Source organism: Macaca fascicularis, chromosome 7 (assembly GCF_037993035.2).
Source record: "Macaca fascicularis isolate 582-1 chromosome 7, T2T-MFA8v1.1".
NCBI classification, from domain to species: domain Eukaryota; kingdom Metazoa; phylum Chordata; class Mammalia; order Primates; family Cercopithecidae; genus Macaca; species Macaca fascicularis.
This window is the reverse complement of record NC_088381.1, coordinates 8,865,310-8,886,949: the sequence shown is the minus strand read 5'-3', so window position 1 is coordinate 8,886,949 and position 21,640 is coordinate 8,865,310. Positions and strand designations below refer to the sequence as shown.

At 42.7% G+C, this 21,640-nt stretch overlaps 1 protein-coding gene across 2 annotated transcripts in view; it reads left to right on the top strand.

Annotated features, from left to right (window-relative positions):
• Positions 1 to 60: 60 nt before the first annotated feature.
• Positions 61 to 21,640, top strand: part of LOC123574662 (putative golgin subfamily A member 8F) — a 34,159-nt gene continuing 12,579 nt past the window's right edge. The window contains exons 1-4 of one of the 2 annotated variants that reach the window (XM_073995411.1): positions 61 to 572; positions 7,155 to 7,226; positions 19,640 to 19,688; positions 20,313 to 20,519. Coding sequence is in view for 1 of the 2 variants with exons in the window: in XM_065547688.2 (XP_065403760.1) it covers positions 21,492 to 21,539 (48 nt within the window). In the remaining variant the exon portion in view is untranslated. Of the gene's footprint in view, positions 573 to 7,154; positions 7,227 to 19,639; positions 19,689 to 20,312; positions 20,520 to 21,402; positions 21,540 to 21,640 lie in introns of those variants that run through there. The other variant, XM_065547688.2, reaches the window with a different exon arrangement.

Below are 21,640 nucleotides of genomic sequence, written 5' to 3'. Positions count from 1 at the left end.
AGGAAATGTAAAAGACACCTTGTTCCCGTTTTTTTCCGAGCTCGGCTGTCGCTGAAGGACCTCTTACGCAGAAACTGTTCTACGGAACCCCAGGTGAGACAACTTGAGACAGGATTCATAAACGCTGATTTTAGTAACCCTTATCCACCGCCCTTGGTGGGAACTTCGGCTCTGTGAGAATTGGTCTTTGGGGGACTGATGGTGATGCTGAACTCTTGTTGCATAGGAAATTAAGTACAACAAAGAAGACCCGTCGTGAGAGAAGAATGCGGAAGAAATGAGAAGTCTACGGGAGGTGGCAGCTGCAGAAGCTTGGAGTTGGATTTGGAGTTAGGAGACCCGGAGGAGCCCAGCTTTCGGTTCAGACGGTTATCTTGTTGACTTGCACGACTGCAAACGCCCTGAGCTACTTTTGCATTCTGAAACATCAGCAATCCCATCAAAATACTCTGTTTCTTGGGATGTAAGAAACATCCCAAGGCGGGATTTAGAGCGGGAGATTTGGACTCGATTTAAATACAGACAATATAGTATGCATTTACTAACACCACATCTCACCCCTACTAAACTCGGTAAGGGCAGCAACAGAACTTTATCTGCCATATGCACTTCTGTATTCCCATTACCAAATAGTGCCAGGGACTAAATGAATATTTGCCCAATGAATGAGTTTTAGGGAAGAAACGTTTGCATAAAATCATTTTGTTTCTTTTGGAGTTCAAGTCTTCGGGTATTTTACCCTTCCCAATCCAAAGAAAAGTCTCTGAGTGAAGAGATGGGAACAAAATGGAAGTTAAATATGTTGCTTTAACAACTGTTTATTGAACTCCTTCTATATACTATAGAATGATGAGCAAAACCAGGTACAATTTCGGCCCTGGAAGAGGAAAGGCAGGCATGTATTTATCAAGTAATTACATTAATGGGGGTACTTATCAGTTGAGAGAAGTGCACTAAGGAAAGGAATATGATTCTGTGATAGGGTATAATAAAAGATCCTTGACCAGAGAGGGGAAACGTACCAGTGATTGACTGACCCGAAGAATCAGTATAAATTGACTTGGTAGAAAGTGTAGGTGGATGGCTGAGTGGGACCATCATTCAGGAAGCAAATGCCTGCAGAAAAAAACATCAATTTTAACAAGAAACGGTGTATCAGAGATGAAACTGAACCTATTCCTTGTCTTTTCTTCTTGCTTCAGACATAACTTTAAAAAATTGCTTACGCTGTCTTGAGCCTCATCTCTATCCCAAACTCCACACTCTTCTGTGTTTTAGCCGTCTCAAATTTCCGTTTCTTAAAGACCCATGACAATCTTGAGTGTTGTGTCTTTTTCTACGTCGTAATCCTTTTTTAAAGCTGAGCTCTTTTTGTCTCCTTTCTCTTAAGATGAAAATATTGGTTCTTTTTTTCCTACACACATGAAGGCAATGAAAATATTGATTCTTAATATTAACATAATGCTTATTTGCTTCATCTACGTATATTCACAGGTATATAAAAACAATAACAATAATAGCAGTAATAGGATACAGAATGACTAAAAACAGAATAACAATAGTGATATTGCTAACGTTAGACAGATAATGAAGTTTAACTTTGCACGTGCTTCCTTTTTTCTTTTTTTTCTTTTTTTTTTTTTTTTTTTTTTTGAGACGGAGTCTCGCTCTGTCGCCCAGGCTGGAGTGCAGTGGCCGGATCTCAGCTCACTGCAAGCTCCGCCTCCCGGGTTCGGGCCATTCTCCTGTCTCAGCCTCCTGAGTAGCTGGGACTACAGGCGCCCGCCACCTCGCCCGGCTAGTTTTTTGTATTTTTTAGTAGAGACGGGATTTCACCGTGTTAGCCAGGATGGTCTCGATCTCCTGACCTAGTGATCCGCCCGTCTCGGCCTCCCAAAGTGCTGGGATTACAGGCTTGAGCCACCGCGCCCGGCCGCTTCCTTTTTTTCTAAAACTGTATCCAACTGGGGATATACAGTCAAGATACTATGTTGTAAATGAACTGGACATAATTCTTTTTGGTTATATATGGGTGTAGTGTAGTTTATTTAGCCAGGCTCTTATTAGTGGATATGTGGACTATTCCCAGTCTTTTGCTATTACAAAAGGTTCCTTGTGCATATATAACATGCTTTTGCTAGTGGGTCTTTAGCATAGATTTCTATAAATGGGATTGTTAGGTCAAAGGGTAAAAGAACATGTTATTTTGTTTAATACTACCAAATTCCCTTTCATAGGGGTTGTGCAATTTTGTATTCACTCCAGCAACGTTTGCTGTTTCTCTGCAGCCTCTCCAATAGAATGAATTGTCAAACTCCTAGATGTTTGCTAAATCGATATGTAGGACATGTTATCAAAGTATAGTTGTTTTTTTGTTTTGTTTTTTTTGAGACGGAGTCCTGACCTCAAGCGATCCACTTGCCTCGGCATCACAAAGTGCTGGGTTTACAGGTGTGAGCCGCTGTGCCCGGCCTTCAGTATAGTTTTGTATTGATCTTTTGTGAAGGAAGTGGAACATCTTTTCAAATGATGCATGCATACAACAAAGTATTATGAAGCTCTTAAGGAATGTGGAAGATATATGACTATGATGTGAAGTGAAAAAGCAAGGCACGAAAGAGTGTATATAGTATGCTACCTTTGGTATACAGGGTGTTACAGATACATATACAAACGAATACTTATATTTTCAAAAATAAACAATAGAAAGGTAAACCAAAATCTAATAAACATGGTAAACAATAGGAGAGATCAAGAACAGGTGCGGGAGAAGATAGGAATGGAAGCTAGACCTCTCTGAATAGATCTTGTTTCATATATACTCTTGGAACCCTGTAAATGTGTAACATGTTTAAAATACAAAATAAGGCCAAAATAAGGTGGTGGCTCACGCCTGTAATGCCAGCATTTTGGGAGGCTGAGGTGGGCGGTTCACTTAGGTCAGGAGACCAGCCTGGCCAACATGGTGAAACCCTGTCTCTACTAAAAATACAAAAATAAGCCAGGCGTGGTGACGCATGCCTTTAATCCCAACTACTCGGGAGGCTGAGACAGGAGAATCGCTTGAACCTGGGAGGTGGAGTTTGCAGTGGGCCAAGATCCGGCCACTGCACTTCAGCCTAGGAGACAGAGTGAGACTCTATCTAAAAAAATAATAATAGGCCAGGCGCAGTGGCTCATGCCTGTAATCCCAGCACTTTGGGAGGCCAAGGCGGGCGGATCACAAGGTCAGAAGATTGAGACCATTCTAGCTAACAAGGTGAAACCCCGTCTCTACTAAAAATACAAAAATTAGCTGGGCATGGTGGCGGGCGCCTGTAGTCCCAGCTACTTGGGAGGCTGAGGCAGGAGAATGGCATGAACCCGGGAGGCAGAGCTTGCAGTGAGCCGAGATTGCACCACTGCACTCCAGCCTGGGCAACAGAGTGAGACTGTATCTCAAATAATAATAATAATAAAAAAATAAAATGTAAAAGCAACTCCTAAAATGGAAAACAAAGTGCAATAAATCAATCAATCTTTTCACCTGTTTAAGGGCTATTTGTACTTCTTTTTATTTAAATTGTCCATCCTTTACTTTCTATCAGGATGGACTTTAAAAATATTTTAGAGACTTTTTTTATAAGCCCCTCATGATATAAGTTGCACATATTTTTTAGACTTTTTGCCTTGCTTTTTTGTTTGTTTAAATTATAGTTAATCTCTTCCCTAATGCTTCTGGATTCTGATCATAGGAGTATTTTCCCCACTCCTGAGTTATAAAGGTATTTACTCTTGTGAATTCTAGTACTTAATTTTCTAGTACTGCTATGTTTTCCATTTTTTAATATTAGATCTCTGAGGCTGGAGTGCAGCGATGAGACCTCTGCTCACTGCAACCTTCGCCTCCAGGGTTCAAATGATTCTCCTGTCGCAGCCTCCTGAGTAGCTGAGACTACAGGTGCATGCCACCACACCCGGCTAATTTTTGTATTTTTAGTAGAGATGAGGTTTCACCATATTAGCCAGGCTGGTCTTGAACTCCTGATCTTAGGTGATCTGCCTGCCTCTGCCTCCCAAAGTGCTGGAATTACAGGTGTAAGCCACCGCACCCAGTCCTTAAATTTGGAATTTATCCAGTGTAGAAAGAATGGATCCAATTTTATGTGTTACCCCACGCAGCTATCCAGCTGTGGACATTGTAATTTTATTTCACTTAGTGAACTCCCACACCTACTTCTAAAAGTAGGAACACACTACTGAAAACCTCACTGAGTTCCCTGAGGATGAAAAGGGAAATCTTCCCTTAAGCATTAGGCTTCGCTTTTAGTGCCACTAGATGGCACACATCCTTTTCCTCAGATGTTAGCTCACCTAGCTTTCATTTCTGTGAAATCAATACACGAAGTATCTGCCAAAGGGCCTTCCTGAACCTTTTACCGGCATCCCTGCTTGAAATAAGATGATTTGTGCAACTTTCAAATTAGGTCAGAGTTTTTTTCTGTAAAACCAGAATGACTGTTCCTAGAATCACTTGCCTCTAGGGCCTGGCACGTTCCACAGACACGTTGTCCCATTTATTATTAAAACAGAAATGTTTGAAGAAATGTCTATCATATTCTGTCCTAAATGTGGACCAAGATGGAAAACAGGACAGTGATTTCTTGAGGTCACTGGGGCTATCACCAGAGTAGTAGACACTGGTACTTCACCTAGATCCCCCTCCAGGCTGAAGTGCTCACTGGCCCCGCTGACAGGAGTGCTGGCTCCTCATGGCTCACAGCTAAGTCCCCCTCTGAGAGCTGCTCCATGGAAAGGACCTGCCTCACCCCAAGTGACGCCTTCCCTGGGGCAGTCTACATTCCATGCCTGCTTAATATGGGGTTTCATAGGCCTGGCCCCTTATCAAGACAACTGAAGGACCTCCCAGCTCTAGAGCTTTCTGAAGGAGCAGCTGAGACGACGGAGCTTGCAGGACTGGAAGTTACTCTGGGTGAGTCAGTGAGTGGTGAGTGAATATGAAGGCCTAGGACCTTAGTGTACATTGTTATGGACTTTATAAACAGTGTATACTTAGGCTACACTAAGTTTATTAAAATTTTTTCTTTCAGTAATAAATTAACCTTAGCTTACTATAACTTTTTAATTTCATCAACTTTTAAATTTTTTTAACTTTTGACTCTTGTAGTAATAGCTCAAAACACAAACACATTGTACAGCTATACAAAAATATTTTCTTTCTATCCATATTCTATAAGATATTTTCTATTATTTTTATGTTTTAAACTTTTTTGTTAAAAACTAAGACATAGGCCGGGCACGGTGGCTCACGCCTGTAATCCCAGCACTTTGGGAGGCCAAGGTGGGCGGATCACGAGGTCAGGAGATGCAGACCATCCTGGCTAACACAGTGAAACACCATCTCTTCTAAAAATACAAAAAATTAGCCGGGCGTGGTGGCGGACGCCTGTAGTCCAAGCTACTCCAGAGGCTGAGGCAGGAGAATGGTGTGAACCCGGGAGGCAGAGCTTGCAGTGAGCCGAGATTGCGCCACTGCACTCCAGCCTGGATGACAGAGCAAGACTCCGTCTCAAAAACAAACAAACAAAAAACTAAGAGGGCTGGGTGTGGTGGCTCACACTTACAATCTCAGCACTTTGGGAGGCCGAGGCAGGTGGACTGCTGGAGTCCAGGCGTTTGAGACCAGCCTAGACAACATGATGAAACGCTGCCTTTACAAAAAAACATGAAAAATAGCCAGGCGTAGTGACACGCACCTGTAGTCTCAGCTACTTGGAAGGCTGAGGTGGAAGGATTGCCTGAACCTGGGAGGCACAGGTTGCAGTGAGCTGAGATTGCACCACTGCACTCCAGCCTGGGCGATAGAATGAGACCCTGTCTCAAAAACAAAACCAAAATGAATATACCAACTCACACATTAACGTGGGCCTAGGCAGGGTCAGGATCATCCATATCCGCTGGTCCCATAAGATTATAATGGAGTTGGAATATTCCTATTGCCTAGTGATGATGTTGCTGTAGTAGCATCACTATAGCACAGTGCAATCCTCACGTATTTGTGGTGGTCTGGGGGGAGGTATTCCAGAAGAAGGCATTGTTATCATAGGAGATGATAGCTCCTTGTGTGTTACTGTGCCTGAAGACCTTCCAGTGGGACAGAATATGGAGGTGGAAGACAGGGATGTATTTATATGGTCCATTGTTGACCAAAACATTGCTATGTGGTGCATGAAAAAAAGTAACTCAGGCCCCACCCTAGACCTACTGAATCAGAATCTGCATTTTTATGATTCTCAAAAAAAAATTTGTACATCAAGATTTAAGAAGCCCTGATATAGGCTCAAAAGATAATGGCCTAAGTTCAACAATGTTTCTCACTCTGGCTTATTAGGTAGAGAAAGCAAGCAATGTTTTGTTGTGCTTTATGATATGCAAATTAAACAAACAAAAAGTAGAAAGCATCTAGAAGAGAAACTTGATTATCTGACTAGATAATTTTCGGTATCCTAGTCTCCTCAGGTAACAGGGGTTTATCTTACTCTTGAGGTTGTCTTGTAGGCTGTTCTGGCATCCAAAATGATAGGCTAGGACTTGTGAACAGTCAACTCTGACTTGATCAGATGTAGCTCAGACATCTCTGAAAAGAGAAGGGAAGGAAGGAGGATTGAACCTCAAACTACAGCATCCTTCTAAGACATTTTGGACAAGTTGATAGGGAATTCCCCACCGAAGTCCCACGTTAGAGTTCTGCATCCCACAGGAATGGACCAGCACTAGTAACCCTCAGTCATTGACTGGGGACAGCCCAGAGTGCAAAGGCAGTGATGGATCCCGAGACGAGCAGCTAGGTCTTTCAGTCAACGATGCTCCTTGCAGCAGGAGATCTGACTGGTACATTTTTTTATGGCCGCCATGGGGAATGAAGTCAGATGACCTGGGTTTGAATTCTGGTTCTACCACTTAAGTGTGGAAAAATTATCTAATTTGTCTGAGCCCCAAATTCATCAGCTGTAAAATGGAAATAAGTAAGGTATCTATGTCAAAGAGTTGTTATGTGAATCACATGAACCGTATAATATTCTTACTTAGATCATGTTATTCTCAGACACCTCAGTATCAAACACCTCAATAAACGTTAACTATTTTTATTACAGATACTTTTAGCTGATACAAAGTCAGAGGTCTCAGCCCTCAGGAAATGTTGACAGTTGGCGAAATGCTGAAAGGTAGGAGAAAGCCTATACTGTGTGTATCATGTACAGTGCCACTAAAACTCTTCTCTAGGACCTTTTGAATGTGACTGTTCTTGCTTCTCAGACAGCAAAAGCCTTATCTGCTGAACTTCACCTCCAAATGCTTAATACCAGGGAAAAGGACAACGGCCTCATTTACCTGCTAGATTGACATGGCTGGTATGGGGACCCTCATCTGCATGTTTCCCTTGCAGAGTTTAGTGTGTTTATCTATTTATTCTGCGTGCATTTTGTAGAGGTCAATGATGCTGTAAACACAAGAGAGCTCCAGGATCAGTCAAACACATGACAGAGTATTGAAAAGGTCATCACAGTAAAGTACATAATTTTAATCCACAGAATGTATGAGGCATTACATTCCTAATGCGTCAACTTATTTATTTATTTATTTATTTATTTATTTATTTATTTATTTATTTTTGAGACTGAGTCTCACTCTGTCACCCAGGCTGGAGTGCAGTGGCGCAATCTTGGCTCACTGCAAGCTCCGCCTCCCGGGTTCACGCCATTCTCCTGCCTCAGCCTCCTGAGTAGCTGGGACTAGAGGAGCCCGCCACCATGCCCGGCTAATTTTTTGCATTTTTAGTAGAGATGGGGTTTCACTGTGTTAGCCAGGATGGTCTCAATCTCCTGACCTTGTGATCCGCCTGCCTCAGCCTCCCAAAGTGCTGGGATTACAGGCATGAGCCACCGTGCCTGGCCCCCTAATGCATCTTTTGATCAGAATTTATAGAAGATGACAAAAATGAACTACCTCAAAGCATTTTCACCACCAAAATTGAGATACAGTTAGATTCATTCGGCCCGTGCCAGCAGTCTTAACTTCATTGAACTGCTTTCTGTGTTCATGGAATTCTGTCTTAATGGAACTTGATAAGATGGGGAGGTGTTACCACTTTGAAACCCTTCCTGAAGACTTAAGGAAAAACAAGAGATGGGTGAAAGTTGAGCCAGCTGGTGAGACTTCACGCATTTGAAACCAGCCTGATGGTTAAGGTAATGCTGATGGTTTCTCAAGAATATTGGTCATATAATTTATGGCTCCATGATGCTGATGGGCTCAAAAGCATGATGTACCCTTCCCACTGGGGACACTGGTGACCTTTGGAGAAGTCTCGAGAGCCAACACCTTTCGATTTTAGGAGCAACTGAAAATCTTATCTAAAAATGCCCCACTCTGTGATCTCCATAATTTCCTATTAGGGGCTGGTTGCTTTGGCTTTAGTTACTTTCTTCTAAAATGCAAATTACCCTGAGATATGAGACACCCATTGTGAATAACTGTTTTATGTACTTTATTTTCTAAAGAGAGAAATTAATAGAATTAGACCATGGGCTACCTGAGGAAGAGAGAGAGGGGCTCAGAGGGAGAAATGGTTAAAAAAAAAAAAAGGGGAACATTTGGAGGCAACAAATCTGAGTCTATTTCAGAATTTTACCTGGGGCTGAACCTAGTGATTTTTTTCTATTTTTTAGAAGAATACAAAAAATTAGCTGGGCGTGGTGGTGGGCACCTGTAATCCAGCTACTCGGGAGGCTGAGGCGGGAGAATGGTGTGAACCCGGGAGGAGGAGCTCGCAGTGAGCGGAGATGGCGCCACTGCACTCCAGCCTGGGCGACAGAGGGAGACTCCGTCTCAAAAATAAATAAATAAATAAATAAAAAATAAAAAAATAGAACAATAAAGCTCTAGATTTTGGAATGTGCATACTTATCTTGCGGTACCATTGTGTGAAATAAATGACACATGTGAGAATGTTTTCTAATGTAAATATCTTAATACAAACAACATATGGTGAGGTACTATTTCAATTTGTAAATTAATTCAATGTTTTGTTGTTGTTGTTGTTTGTTTGTTTTTCTTTTTGCCAAAATACACCTCCTTTTCCACCTGGCTTCCTTATCTTGACTGTGTATCAAGTATAAGGGGTGAGGGGAAGGACCCTACCAAAAACATATCTGGACACTAGAAACAAATTTTTCAGATCAACGACCTGTTCTAAAAAATAATGTTGAAAATTTCAAATGGAAAGAAATGGGTTTTGGGAAGGATTGAGTACATTTTTGTGATGTTCAACATTATTTTTTCTTACAGTTTTAAAAACACAATTGATGTTTCTATCAATTTGACTTAAAAAAATTAAGAACTATATTAAAATTTACCAGCAGAGGGGAGTGAAAGAACACAAAACAACTTTCAGTTTAGGGAAATTTTTGGCATAAACAGGGCAGCAATGCCCTCAAATCTATTCTTCTTTATTAGCCAGTGAATCCATGTGAGCTAATTTAATGTTATTAACAGCTCAGTCTATAATGGAGGGCAAATAAACAGACCTGTAGGTCACAAAGGTATTGACTTTTGATCATAAGTTCCAGGGGGCGAAAATAATAAACTATCTCCATGCATTCTTTTTTTTTTTTTTTTTTTGAGATGGAGTCTCACTCTATTGCCCAGGCTGGAGTGCAGTGATGATCTCGGCTCACTGCAAGCTCCGCCTCCTGGGTTCATGCCATTCTCCTGCCTCAGCCTCCTGAGTAGCTGGGACTACAGGCGCCCGCCACCACGCCCGGCTAATTTGCTTTTTTTTTTTTTTTTTTTTTTTGAGTAGAGATGGGATTTCACCGTGTTAGCCAGGATGGTGTCGGTCTCCTGACCTCGTCATCTGCCCGCCTCCGTCTCCCAAAGTGCCGGGATTACAGGCGTGAGCCACCATGCCCAGCCATCAGGATGAATGTTTTTATCTAATCTTTTTGAATGTTTTCCTTTGTTAAAAAGGATTATAGTACAAATAACATATATAAATACAGTAACAAAATATGACAATATGAATTATAATATGATATGAATAACCAAGAAATTCTATTTCCTTTTTCAGGAAAGGTACTCTACCCTTCCCCATTTCTATTATCATGCTTTAAGTACCACGTAAAAGAGTTCAACATTAACAGACATAGAAGTATCTCTCTGGGAGTTTACAATCTAAAGACTATGACTGCAAGGTAGACAATTATCTGGAAAGGGTATAAACAGAGGGTTGTCTGAAGTGTGTCCGTGAAAGCATCCACACACACACGCGCATGCTGAGGCTGGGGAAGCATCCATGTGTCAGGGTTTTGAAGAGTTCAAACAATGTCGATAAATAATTCTGCAAAAGGTGTATGTTGAGAAAATGTAACTAAAGGAGAAAGAAGAGCTGGAACGTCAAAGTGTCTCTACCAATCTTCATTGATTTTAATAGGTTGACATAAAACCTCCAAATAACAATCACCAGTCATCCAAAAAACGGACCTCAGTTTGAGCTAATTCCTTGGTCTTTAACAGTTCTTTAACAGCAGGAAACATCTCAAACTGTTCCAGTCGGGTTTCAGCAATTTCCTGTTTTTGAACCTACACACTTTTATCTCTCCCATGGAAAACATAAACATCAGGGGTGAAATGGAATTCAGGATTCTTAAATGGTCCCCTATTCTGATATGGCTAATTTTCCATCATCGAACCTCTGGGGTTACTTCAATACAAAAGCCTGTTAGCCATGGAAATGGAGCAGCTGATTCAAAGTGGTGAAATTGATAAGAGAGGATCTGTGCAAACTGCCAGGCGCCTAGGGTGGAATGTGAAATTCCCTAATACAGTACTACTTTCCTCTGGATCTGTAGCTTGGGGACGCAGCACACCACCGGTCTTGGCTCCTCACCCCTTTCAAATCTGCAGGAAGTGCATCTCTGCTGGTCTGAACCCTGCCATTTCTGAGTTGCCTCAGAGCTATAGGAAAACATCACTAACTCAATCTGTTGCCCTGAAATGCTGAAAATAAAAATAGCATTCGAGAGGCTACTTCCCTAGATTCCTGTTATTTCATATAAAGATTTTATTTTTCCTTGAGCTACTGTTCCTTTCTGACCATCTTCCTCATTACAGATGCTCTTTCAAAATTTCATTTTGCACCCAGTCCTGAATGTCAGCAAGTTTATTGGGGAGAAGAGGAAATATCCTTCTCCCTTCTGTGCAGAGGCAGGAAACGTTGGGGGAGTGGGTCCATTGCACCATAAGGCCCCCATCCTGGGCCCACATGTGTCTATGCAGATGGCACCAAATAAAAGAAAATTCCTGGAGGAAGCAATCTGAATGGGAGAAATCACAAGAGCTAAAAACCGTTGAAAACCTTTTGAGAGAATCTGGAGGAAGAGGCTAGGCATGGAGGCAATTTCATGCACTTAGACTTGGGGATGGCGGAGGATTCCTAGGCTGATTGTATGTGTGTTTGTATGTGACACATGCCTGTAATAATGCACTAAATCTTGCCTTTGATTTGTTTGCTTGCTTGCTTGTTTTTTGGCATGAGCTTACTATAGGACCACTGAGACTTGGCTGTCTCCTTCAGCACATCATCCTGGGAAACCGTTGCTTGGTTTTCTGTTCCTAGCTGAAAGGTGTTTCCTGTAGAGAGGTTACCCCGACTTACCTATGAAGGATGACCATATAATTTGTCATATAAACAGAACACATTTCAGAGTCCAAGTGGACACTAAAAAGTAGTAGACAATTGATCTACAACAAATGAAAACATGGACATCACATGGTCAACGGTTGACTCAGATAGTGGTGATTACTGGAAACCAGAATGGGCCCAATTCACATTCTCTAAGGGCTCACGAGAAATGCTCTTTCCCCCAAAACCCTGGAAACAAGCATGAAACAATAAGCTCTTGGAGTATTCTATTTCTGCTTCATATTGCAGTCTCAAAAAGAAGCCTCTTGTTTTGTTTGTTCAAATGCCAGATTACAGTCTCTTCTCAGTCTAGCCTCCATTTAATTACTTTACTGCATCTTTGCTATTTCCCTTTGGCTTGTCAATACTCCCTTTAGACTTCTATCAGCACATTTGGATATTATGATAGTGCAGGCAGTCCAGAGTCATAAGCCTAAGACCCTATACAACCCAGGTGGGAAGATCAATCTAGCATACATGCACGAATTAAAGAACAATGAACTATTGTTCTGGATAGAATGCACTATGAGTTCAGATTTAAGAAGCACGAGACTGGCCTGGGCTAGATTTGTCAAGAAAGTCTCGTGGAGACAGTAGTAACACGTGCTGGGTCAAGGAGGATTAAGACTGACATATAGGAGACAGTGAGCAACCCTCTGCCAGGAAATAGAGTATTGAAGGGGAAGGAGTAAATTGAGCTCCAAATAGGCAGACCCTTGAATGAGAAATGTGGCTTTGCAAAGATTTGTCATAGACCATTTTCAGCCTTTGAGCAGGAGAGTGACCAGGTAAAGTGGTACTGCGGAAAGGAAAATCTGACAGTGGTATGCTGACCATTGGTGTGGGAAGGCTTGAAGTGGAATCACCAGGATAGAGTCTGTTTAAAGAATCTAGTTATAACAAGAAAAACAACTTCATTGAACTTTAATACTGTGCCTCTGTCTCCATCCCTTTGCATACATGTTAGATGCCACTTTCTGATACATTTCTTTAAATATTTCATTGTAAGTACAGGCATATATCTTCTCTTTATTCATCATTATATTCCCCCAGAAAGGATGTAATATTTTACTCTGGCACTTCCACATTTCACTAGGCACCCCCAACATCCTGAATATTTAAAAAATAATCTAGCTTTCCCCACAAAATAGGGTACTACCTTTTCTCCATTTCCTTCCATTTATTATTCTCACAGATTTTTAGGGGTGACTTTATGCTATGTAAACTATCTCCACTTCATACATTTAAAAAAGAAAAATAAACAATTGGTTATGTTTATTAAAGGGGAATCCAAAAGGTGGAATCTTTTTGGTGTGGTAATTTTGCCAAAGTCAAAGAGAGTCGGGGTCAGACTGGGAATGTGGGAGAGCTTTTCCTTTCCAGTCTTAGATACTAGAGAGAACTTGGGATCCTGGGAGAAACATGGAGTACACAGGTGGAGAATAATAATGCCGTCAGCATGGTGTCATTTACAATATGCTTGCTGCAGGTCTTCAGGCCCAGTTTCAACATCAGGCCAGTTCCCTTTGGCTGTGTGACACTGGGATAGTCACTTAACATCTCTGAGCCTCAGTTTCACCATCAGTCTAACAATGGTGTTTTACTTGATGATCCTTTTCTTCCTGGTCTTAAGTTTTTTATTTTCACAATTTCAGGAAATACATATTTGGCAATAAAGCTCCATGTTTGTTGGATTTCTGTTTAATTAAAAGCTTGGTCAGCCTATTTATGCATGTCATGTTGCATACTTGAAGTCCTGACCAAAAAAGTTAGAAAATGCTTTTAAAATAAGTCTTCCTGTATAATATTCTACAAAGAAGAGATATTTATGGTAAATTGCTTAGCAAAAATATGTATTTATATCAGGCTATTATAAAGCAAAACTTGGCTTCTTTATTACATACTAAATGTTGAACCAATAGCCTGATGCAGCTGCCAAAAACTTAACACACAGCCTTAGACCATTTCACTTGATGGACATTTCCAAATTATAGGCAATAATAATCCCATTCTTTTCTGCACTAATCAGGCAACATCTGGGGTCTTTTTATTTAGTTCTGGAGTCCATATTTATGAGAGATATATTGACACACTGAGTTCACTAAGAGAGAAGCACTACCGAAGTGGTGCAGGGTCTTGGAAACCTTTGTTAACTCTTGGAGGTATAGGCCTGAAGACTAGAAGAGAAGACATATGGGTATTTCAGCCTTTTGGTATAGAAAAGTGTAAGTACTGACTTATGCTGTGCTATGTTAAAGGATCGGTGACGGAAAATGGATGTGAGTTTAAGAGAGACAGATTTTACCTCAAAATAATGAAGACATTTCTAACATCTAAAATCATCCAACAGGGGAAAGAACTAATTGATACACTAGTGAGATCTAGAGGCTTGATCACATTTACACTCATCCCCAAAAAATTCAAATAGAGGCACAGATTGTTTCCATCCTGGGTGACTTTTTGAGGCATGGCTTTACCACTCTTCTCATGAAGAGGTGGGCTTTGCTTTTCGTCTCCTGGAATCCAGGCTGACCCCATGACTTGCTTTGACCAGTGGAACTCAGTGGAAGCAATGATGTATGTCTTTCAAAGCTTCAAAGCTTAGCTTTTTTTTTTTGGTGGGGGGTGGGGCAGGGTCTTGCTCTGTCACCCAGGTTGGAGTGCAGTGGTGCAATCTCGGCCCACTGCAACCTCAGCCTCGCGGGCTGAAGCCATCCTTCCACTTCAGCCTCCCAAGTAGCTGGGAGTACAAGTGCGTACCGTGCCCACCTCATTTTTGTGTATATATGTATGTGTATATATGTACATATATGTATTTATAGATATTTATAGAACAGGGAAGGGGCATACCACCGAGGGGGGCACACGTTTTCAGCCACAGTCACACCTGGAGGTGTCAGCTCACCACTACAGCAGACCAAGTCACAGATGAAGGGGGCTGGCTTTGGGGCCGAGGGAGCCACTGTCAAGTCACAGAACAGCCGCCCAGGCAGGCTTGGAAAGGAAGATCTCCAAGAAGAGGGGGGATCTATTTAGAGGTCAAAGGAGGGCCTGGGGCTCTCAGGACGGGATGGACTTGCCAGACCCGATCGGCTGGCGGTTGGAGAGAAAGCAGAGAGAAAACAGGAGAGAGAAAAGTGAGCAGAGAGCTGGTGAGGCAAGTGCAGAGCACAGGTGTGCCACAGCAGCTGTGGGAGGGCCAGGGAGGGGAGGGAACAGGTGTGGGCGTGTCAAGCTTCCTGGAAAAGAGGGGCTGGAAGGGAAAGGGGAGGAAGATGGAGGAAGGAGCCAGAGCTTCACAGGTAGTGCCTGGGGGCTGTGGCCACCCTCCCAACCCCATGCACGCTGGCCTCGTCCACGGCACCCAGGCAGTGCACCCTCTGTTAAGACCAATGCTCGCCCCCCTCAGGCTTCCCTCTTCTCTGGTCACCCTGTCTTCCAACCCACTGGTCCGGGGCCACCTCTCGCCTTGGGGAGCCCAACGCAACAGCTATCAGGTCTGATAGAGAAGGAACACTGCTTGAACCAGGATGATGAAGCTAAAAGGGATGGATGGCTGGAGTGATCGCCGGAGAACCCTCTGGGTGGTCAGAACACCCAGGATCCTCTGAAGGGACCCTGGGGGAGGCAGGGAGGGTAGGCAGCCAGATTCCACTGGCTATAGACTTATAAGTCTAAGAGGGGAGCCTCAGCTTGTTGGGGGTTGCAGGTCGCGTAAGTGAGGCTGGGCCCTTCCTGTTGGGAAAAGCAGAAGAGGGAGAGTCCATGGCAGGGGAGGTGGGTGGGCTTGCTGGGAGGAGCTCAGCCGGCACACCAGGCACTGTGGTCCCCTTGTCTGAATAGCAGAGGCGACCTCTAGGAGCAACAGGCCAAGGTGCGTGAGCCTGCTGACATGCGATAGTGCTTCAGCGGGGACCAGGGACCCTGCCTTCAGTCACATGCTGGCAGCTATGATGGGACCTGGGAGGGAGGGAAGGGGCCGTGTGTTCCCGCCTGGCCTGTGAGGTGTGTTGTGGGTTGACCCTGTGTATGGGACTCTCGAGGTTTTATCCTAGATCACCACTGGATTGCCGACAGATAGGGGTGGTGGGACCCTGACTCTCACCCCTCCTCTGCAGTGGCTTTGGCTCTCAGCACTCCCAGGCTGGGAGCCGGATACTCTGCCCTGGCAGCATGACTCGGACTGCACAACAGGCACAGTGTGCCCAGGATGACATTCCTAGGCCTCTGGCCGCCTCAGAGTGCGGCCCCACACACAACCCCCTCCAAGCTCTAAGCCCTTACACCATAAACCATGAGCTTTCTGATGGTTCCAGAGACCACCCACGTCTGCCAGCTTGGGCACAGAGCCTGTTCCAAGAGCCCCCAAGCTCAGCCATGGAGGCCAGGGTGCTTTCGGGCCATGGGGGCAGCCCTGGTACCTGCGTCCAGCCAGGACGCTCTGCACCTGCAGCCAGGAGTTGTCCACGGGCCCCCAGGGTCGTGTTGATGTCGCTGATCTTTTTTTTGGCAATATTAAGTTTATCCCTGTCTTTTTGTCTTGAAAGTCCATCTTTTTTTTTCTTTAATTGAAAGTCCATGTTCTTAAATTTCGATTTTCTTGTTTTAAACAAACTTCCTCCTCATTCTTTGTGTGTGTGGTTTGTTTTGGGGTTTGTTGTTGTTGTTGTTGTTGTTGTTGTTTTCTTGAGACGGAGTCTCGCTCTGTCACCTAGGTAGGAGTGGAGACAGGGTTTCACTATGTTGACCAGGCTGGTCTTGAACGCCTGGCCTCAAGTGATCCACTTGCCTTGGCCTCCCAAAATGCTGGGACTACAGATGTGAGCCACTGCACCTGACAGTAGTTGAGGGCCACGCTATTGTCTTAGAGTGAAGTGAGGAGAACCTACATTGGTTTGGTAGTCATGGGAATGGCAGGAGGAATGAAATGTGTAAACTCATTGGCGGCAGAATCAAAATGGCTTGGTCTTTGTAGTCCACTATTAAGTGAGGAGGAGGAATTTTTGGCTGACTTAGAAGAAGTAAAAAATGTGAAATACCAATAAAACACAAATCTCATGATTTCAGTCAGGGTAAAGCTTAAGCACTGTGTGATTCTAGATAGATTATTGAGCAGTTTTGTTCCATGTATTTTATATCCCACATCTTCTAGCTATGACCCTATTTCTTTGTTTCTTGACATAGCCAAACATTTTTTAAACTAACAGCTTTATTGTGATATAGTTTTTGTATGATAAGCCTCACCTTTCAAGTGTACAGTTCAGTGGTTTTTAGTGTATTTAGAGTTACGCAACCATTACCACTCCCTAATTTCAGAACGTTTTCATCACCCCAAAAAGAAACCGCGTGCCCATTAGCAGTCACTTCCTGTACCCGTCTCCCCCACCGTTGATCCTGGCAACCTCTGATCTAATTTCTATCTGTAGATTTGCCTCTCCTGGACATTTCATATAAATAGAATCATACAAAATGTGGCATTTTGTGACCGGCTTTTCTTTACAGTGATTATAAATCAAATGCCTGAAGAGGCTAAGCTTAGGATAGGGTTTGCTGTATAATTTTGACAACTGAACTTTTTTAAAGTTGAAAATATGACTGTGTCTGTATATGTGGTGTATTATCTTTAGATGACCCTTACTTCAATTATTAAGAATTTTTGGCCGGGCGTGGTGGCTCAAGCCTGTAATCCCAGCACTTTAGGAGGCCGAGACGGGGGGATCACGAGGTCAGGAGCTCGAGACCATCCTGGCTAACACGGTGAAACCCCGTCTCTACTAAAAAATACAAAAAACTAGCCAGGCGAGGTGCTGGGCGCCTGTAGTCCCGGCTACTCGGGAGGCTGAGGCAGGAGAATGGCGTAAAAACCCGGGAGGCGGAGCTTGCAGTGAGCTGAGATCCGGCCACTGCACTCCACCCTGGGCGACATAGCGAGACTCCGTCTCAAAAAAAAAAAAAAAAAAAAAAAAAAAAAAATTTTTTCCCCTAGTAATCTTCAACTGTCTCAATATTCAGTAGGAACCCCTTGGAGACAAAGAGCAGTAGGAATTTGGAACACATATTGACAAAATGAATGTAATTTAATTTAGTACAGTAGTAAAGTCGAACACTTTTAGGTGTCGATGCTGCTGAAAGTGTATATTAAGGAAAAGTTTACTTACCTTACTTTTGGCGGAGGTGCTAGAACTACTTCTGTCTTGTGTTTAGATTTCAACAAACCTTTGCACAGGTATTATGTGGTTGTACAAATGTACTTTCTTTTGATCTGAAAATGCAAAAACTTCCTTTCTTCCCACTTTCTGAGACTCTGAAACCTTAAAGGAAGACTGGGGTACTTTAAAGGAAAAGTGGTGGTGGCTGGGTAATGGGTAACAATGTCTACTGTATACTTCCTTTCCCAAAACAAGTCCCTGTCTGCCGTCAGCATTCCCAAAATGTGAAGATCAACTGTAGTGTTAACTCATTAACTAATCACTAGACTTTGAGTGGTTGTGGAAGCAAAATCTCAGTGAGTGCCTGGATGTTCTAATTCTGTTAAATCAGTAAGTGCACATTCTATACAAAACTCTCTTAGCCCAGTGGCAGATTTAAGGAGTGGGAGATAGATTTCTACGTTTCAGAAATGAAATACATAAAGAATAAAAATTTTTAATCCCATGGTTCTTTGCCTGAGTTTAATTTTTTGGAGAGTTTTTCTTTTAGATTTTCTTTCTCTTCCATTAAACTGTTACTTTGAATGGTCCCAGGGTTTGGGCAAAGCAAGTGGGAAAGACACTGGCTTGGATTCCCCAGGATAAGGGAGTGAAGAGGACTTCTTGCCGTCATTTTATTGTTGAATAATGTCATGATAACAATTATTAAGGTGAATAGTCTACAGTAGAAGTGTTTAGATGCCTTCTCTGCAAAATAATTCGGTTTAGTCAACACAAGGATGCCTTTGGTTAGCTGGAATGGAAGATGTGCAGGCTAGAGTGGTCTTGGCAAGTCTTCTGGGGGGAAATACAGCATTTGGAAGGGTGAGAAGCAGAAGGAATCTCAGGCAAGGGAAAGGTATGGGCAGAGCCCCAGAGGACAGAACAGGTTGTGGTGGACTTGGTGTCCACATAGACCTAATTAGTGGTCTTAGCTTTTATGTTTTCAAAATTACCACAGTTTGTGTTCTAAAACTGTCATTCCCTTGATTGTATTTTAGGCATGCTATCTGTGTATTTTGAAATTTAAAGTAACAGTAAAGGAGAAATGAAATTATTTTGTTTGAGTAAGAGTTAAAAGGTTAAAACGTCTTGATATAAATAATTTTCTAATGGGAGATTTGGTACACCCCCAGAAGTTGACTTTGGTTCAGAGAATAGTCTTCAGATCTAGAAAGGACTTGAGGAGTCCCAGAGAGGAGCTACATGGTCTGAACCCTTTGATTCTCACGACAGAATGGATAAAAACAATTCCAACCATGAAGCAATGAGGATGTTCATATTTTGGATAGGGTAAGGTCAGTGCCGTTGTCAAGAGGAAAAACTGTTGGCCATCACAAGATGGGAGAGAAAGTTTCAGTTGTAAAGAATACTCAAATGCCATTTAAGGAAACGGGTTCTTCTGCCCTTATTCTTTGGAATATTTAGTGTTAAGTTCTTAGTTTTTGACATCATAAAAATGTCAAAGAATCCTGTTCTAAGAGCCATTTCACACAATTGACTAGAATTTCAGAGCAATTACATGAGAGTAATACCATTAGAATTTTTAAATTACTCACAGCCTATATCCCTAACAAGTATGTTCATGCTTGCATGTTCTCTTCTCATTTTTACTGTGTGCTTGCTTTCTTAGTAATGGCACGTAGAAATTGTTTAAGCAGGAATAATTCTTGAGATAATTTTGTATGTTTTCTTTTTTCTCTTCGAGGTATATATTGGGTAGAAGAGCATTATGTATGGAACTTCTCACGAAACAGGTGATTTTCTTATGATACTCAATTTTCACCCTCAATAGAGTGTTTGGATTATGTAAGCTAGATTTAAGCTAGATTCTCTTAAAGAAATTTTAGTGTGTGTTATTTTTTTTTCATAGCCCCTACTTTCAAGAATGAAAAAGGTCAACCAGTAAAATGAGATTGTACTTGGTGGTGAATCTATGCTAGGATCGGCATTAAGAGTGACCTTTATTGGCCGGGCGCGGTGGCTCAAGCCTGTAATCCCAGCACTTTGGGAGGCCGAGGCGGGCGGATCACAAGGTCAGGAGATCGAGACCACGGTGAAACCCCATCTCTACTAAAAATACAAAAAATTAGCCGGGCGCGGTTGTGGGCGCCTGTAGTCCCAGCTACTCGGGAGGCTGAGGCAGGAGAATGGCGTGAACCCGGGAGGCGGAGCTTGCAGTGAGCCGAGATCGCGCCACTGCACTCCAGCCTGGGCGACGGAGCGAGACTCCATCTCAAAAAAAAAAAAAAAAAAAAAAAAAAGAGTGACCTTTATTTAAGGTTCTAACTTGCTCATGGTTGGGCACTTAGAACGTCAGTTTGTTGGTTTTTGTGAGATTCTGGAAATGGTCCAATTTTACTTTTTACCCTTGTCTCCAGACATTTTAACACTGATTTGCTGCTGTTGAGGTGCATGCCATCTTGTTAGGCCTTCTCAAGTTGGAATCAGAAATGGTGCTGTGTTCCAGAGATGTTTTGTTCTTCCTGTACGGCTGAAGCAGTGCCTACTCAATAGAACCGATCATCGAGCAAAGAAACGACACCTGACTCAAAGGCAAATCCAGAGTGTAGCTTGGAGCAAAGAAGGTACTTTTATTAAGAATTTTATATAAACCATAAGATATATTTTATATTACTTTGTGCGCCTTCTTGTTATCTTAATTCTTTTTGAGAGAATTCATTTCATTTTCATTTGGTTTGCTTTCCTCTTGTTACAAAGATGATCTGTAGAAAATATAGAAGTAGACTGGGCACGGTGGCTCAAGCCTGTAATCCCAGCACTTTGGGAGGCTGAGATGGGCAGACCACAAAGTCAGAAGCACAAAAGCTTTGTGTTTCTACAGATATTAGACTTGTTTCTTGTTTAACAAAAAAAAATTTGTAACAATAACATAAGAGAATAAAAGAAATGTTTTTCCAAAAAAGAGAAATCATTGTGGTTATCTTATCTTATTAGAATGTTGGATAATATAGTCTGCTTCATTAACCATCAAGCACGCCATAGATTTTCCATTTTTATAGGCTCTGTAACTCAGTTAAGGTAATACTGGTAATTTTTGTACTGTATTTGAAGGTGAAAAATACAGACCAAAATCAAAGACCTTGCATAGAAGCTGGATAATGAAGACAGCTCTGGAGGAATACATACACACACACGGACACACACATATATAAAGTATACACACTTTTTTTTTTTAAGTTTTAAAGCTTTTAAAACAAAAGCCGGCCCCTTCCCTCTCCCAGATTGGGCAGCCCCTTCCCTCTCTCAGAGTGGGTGGGGACAGTGGTTGCATGGGCAGCTTTCCTTGTGAGCCACAGGCCCCTCTGGACACATTGCTGCCTGCTGATTGGCCACGCCCCAATTCCCTTTCATCTTCTCATTGACCAATGGGCTTGGAGCATTAAGGCCACGCCCCTCTTCTGCATTCCACTGGAGTCCTGGTTACGCCGCCTCTGGTTCAGTCGCTCAGCTGCCTGGTAGGTGACTGGAGGTGTTGATCAGTGCTCGCTGGGATTTTGCTGACGTGGCCCCAATCCCGCTTCCCTCCCCACCCTGCGATGGCAGAAGAAACTCGACAGAGTAAACTGGCCTTAGCCAAGAGAAAGGTAAAAATGCACCAGGTCATGGCCCCCCAACCCAGCCACATATCCCCTCTGACAACAAGACCACTACCAGAGTCCATATCACTCCTGAGGCACACCAAACT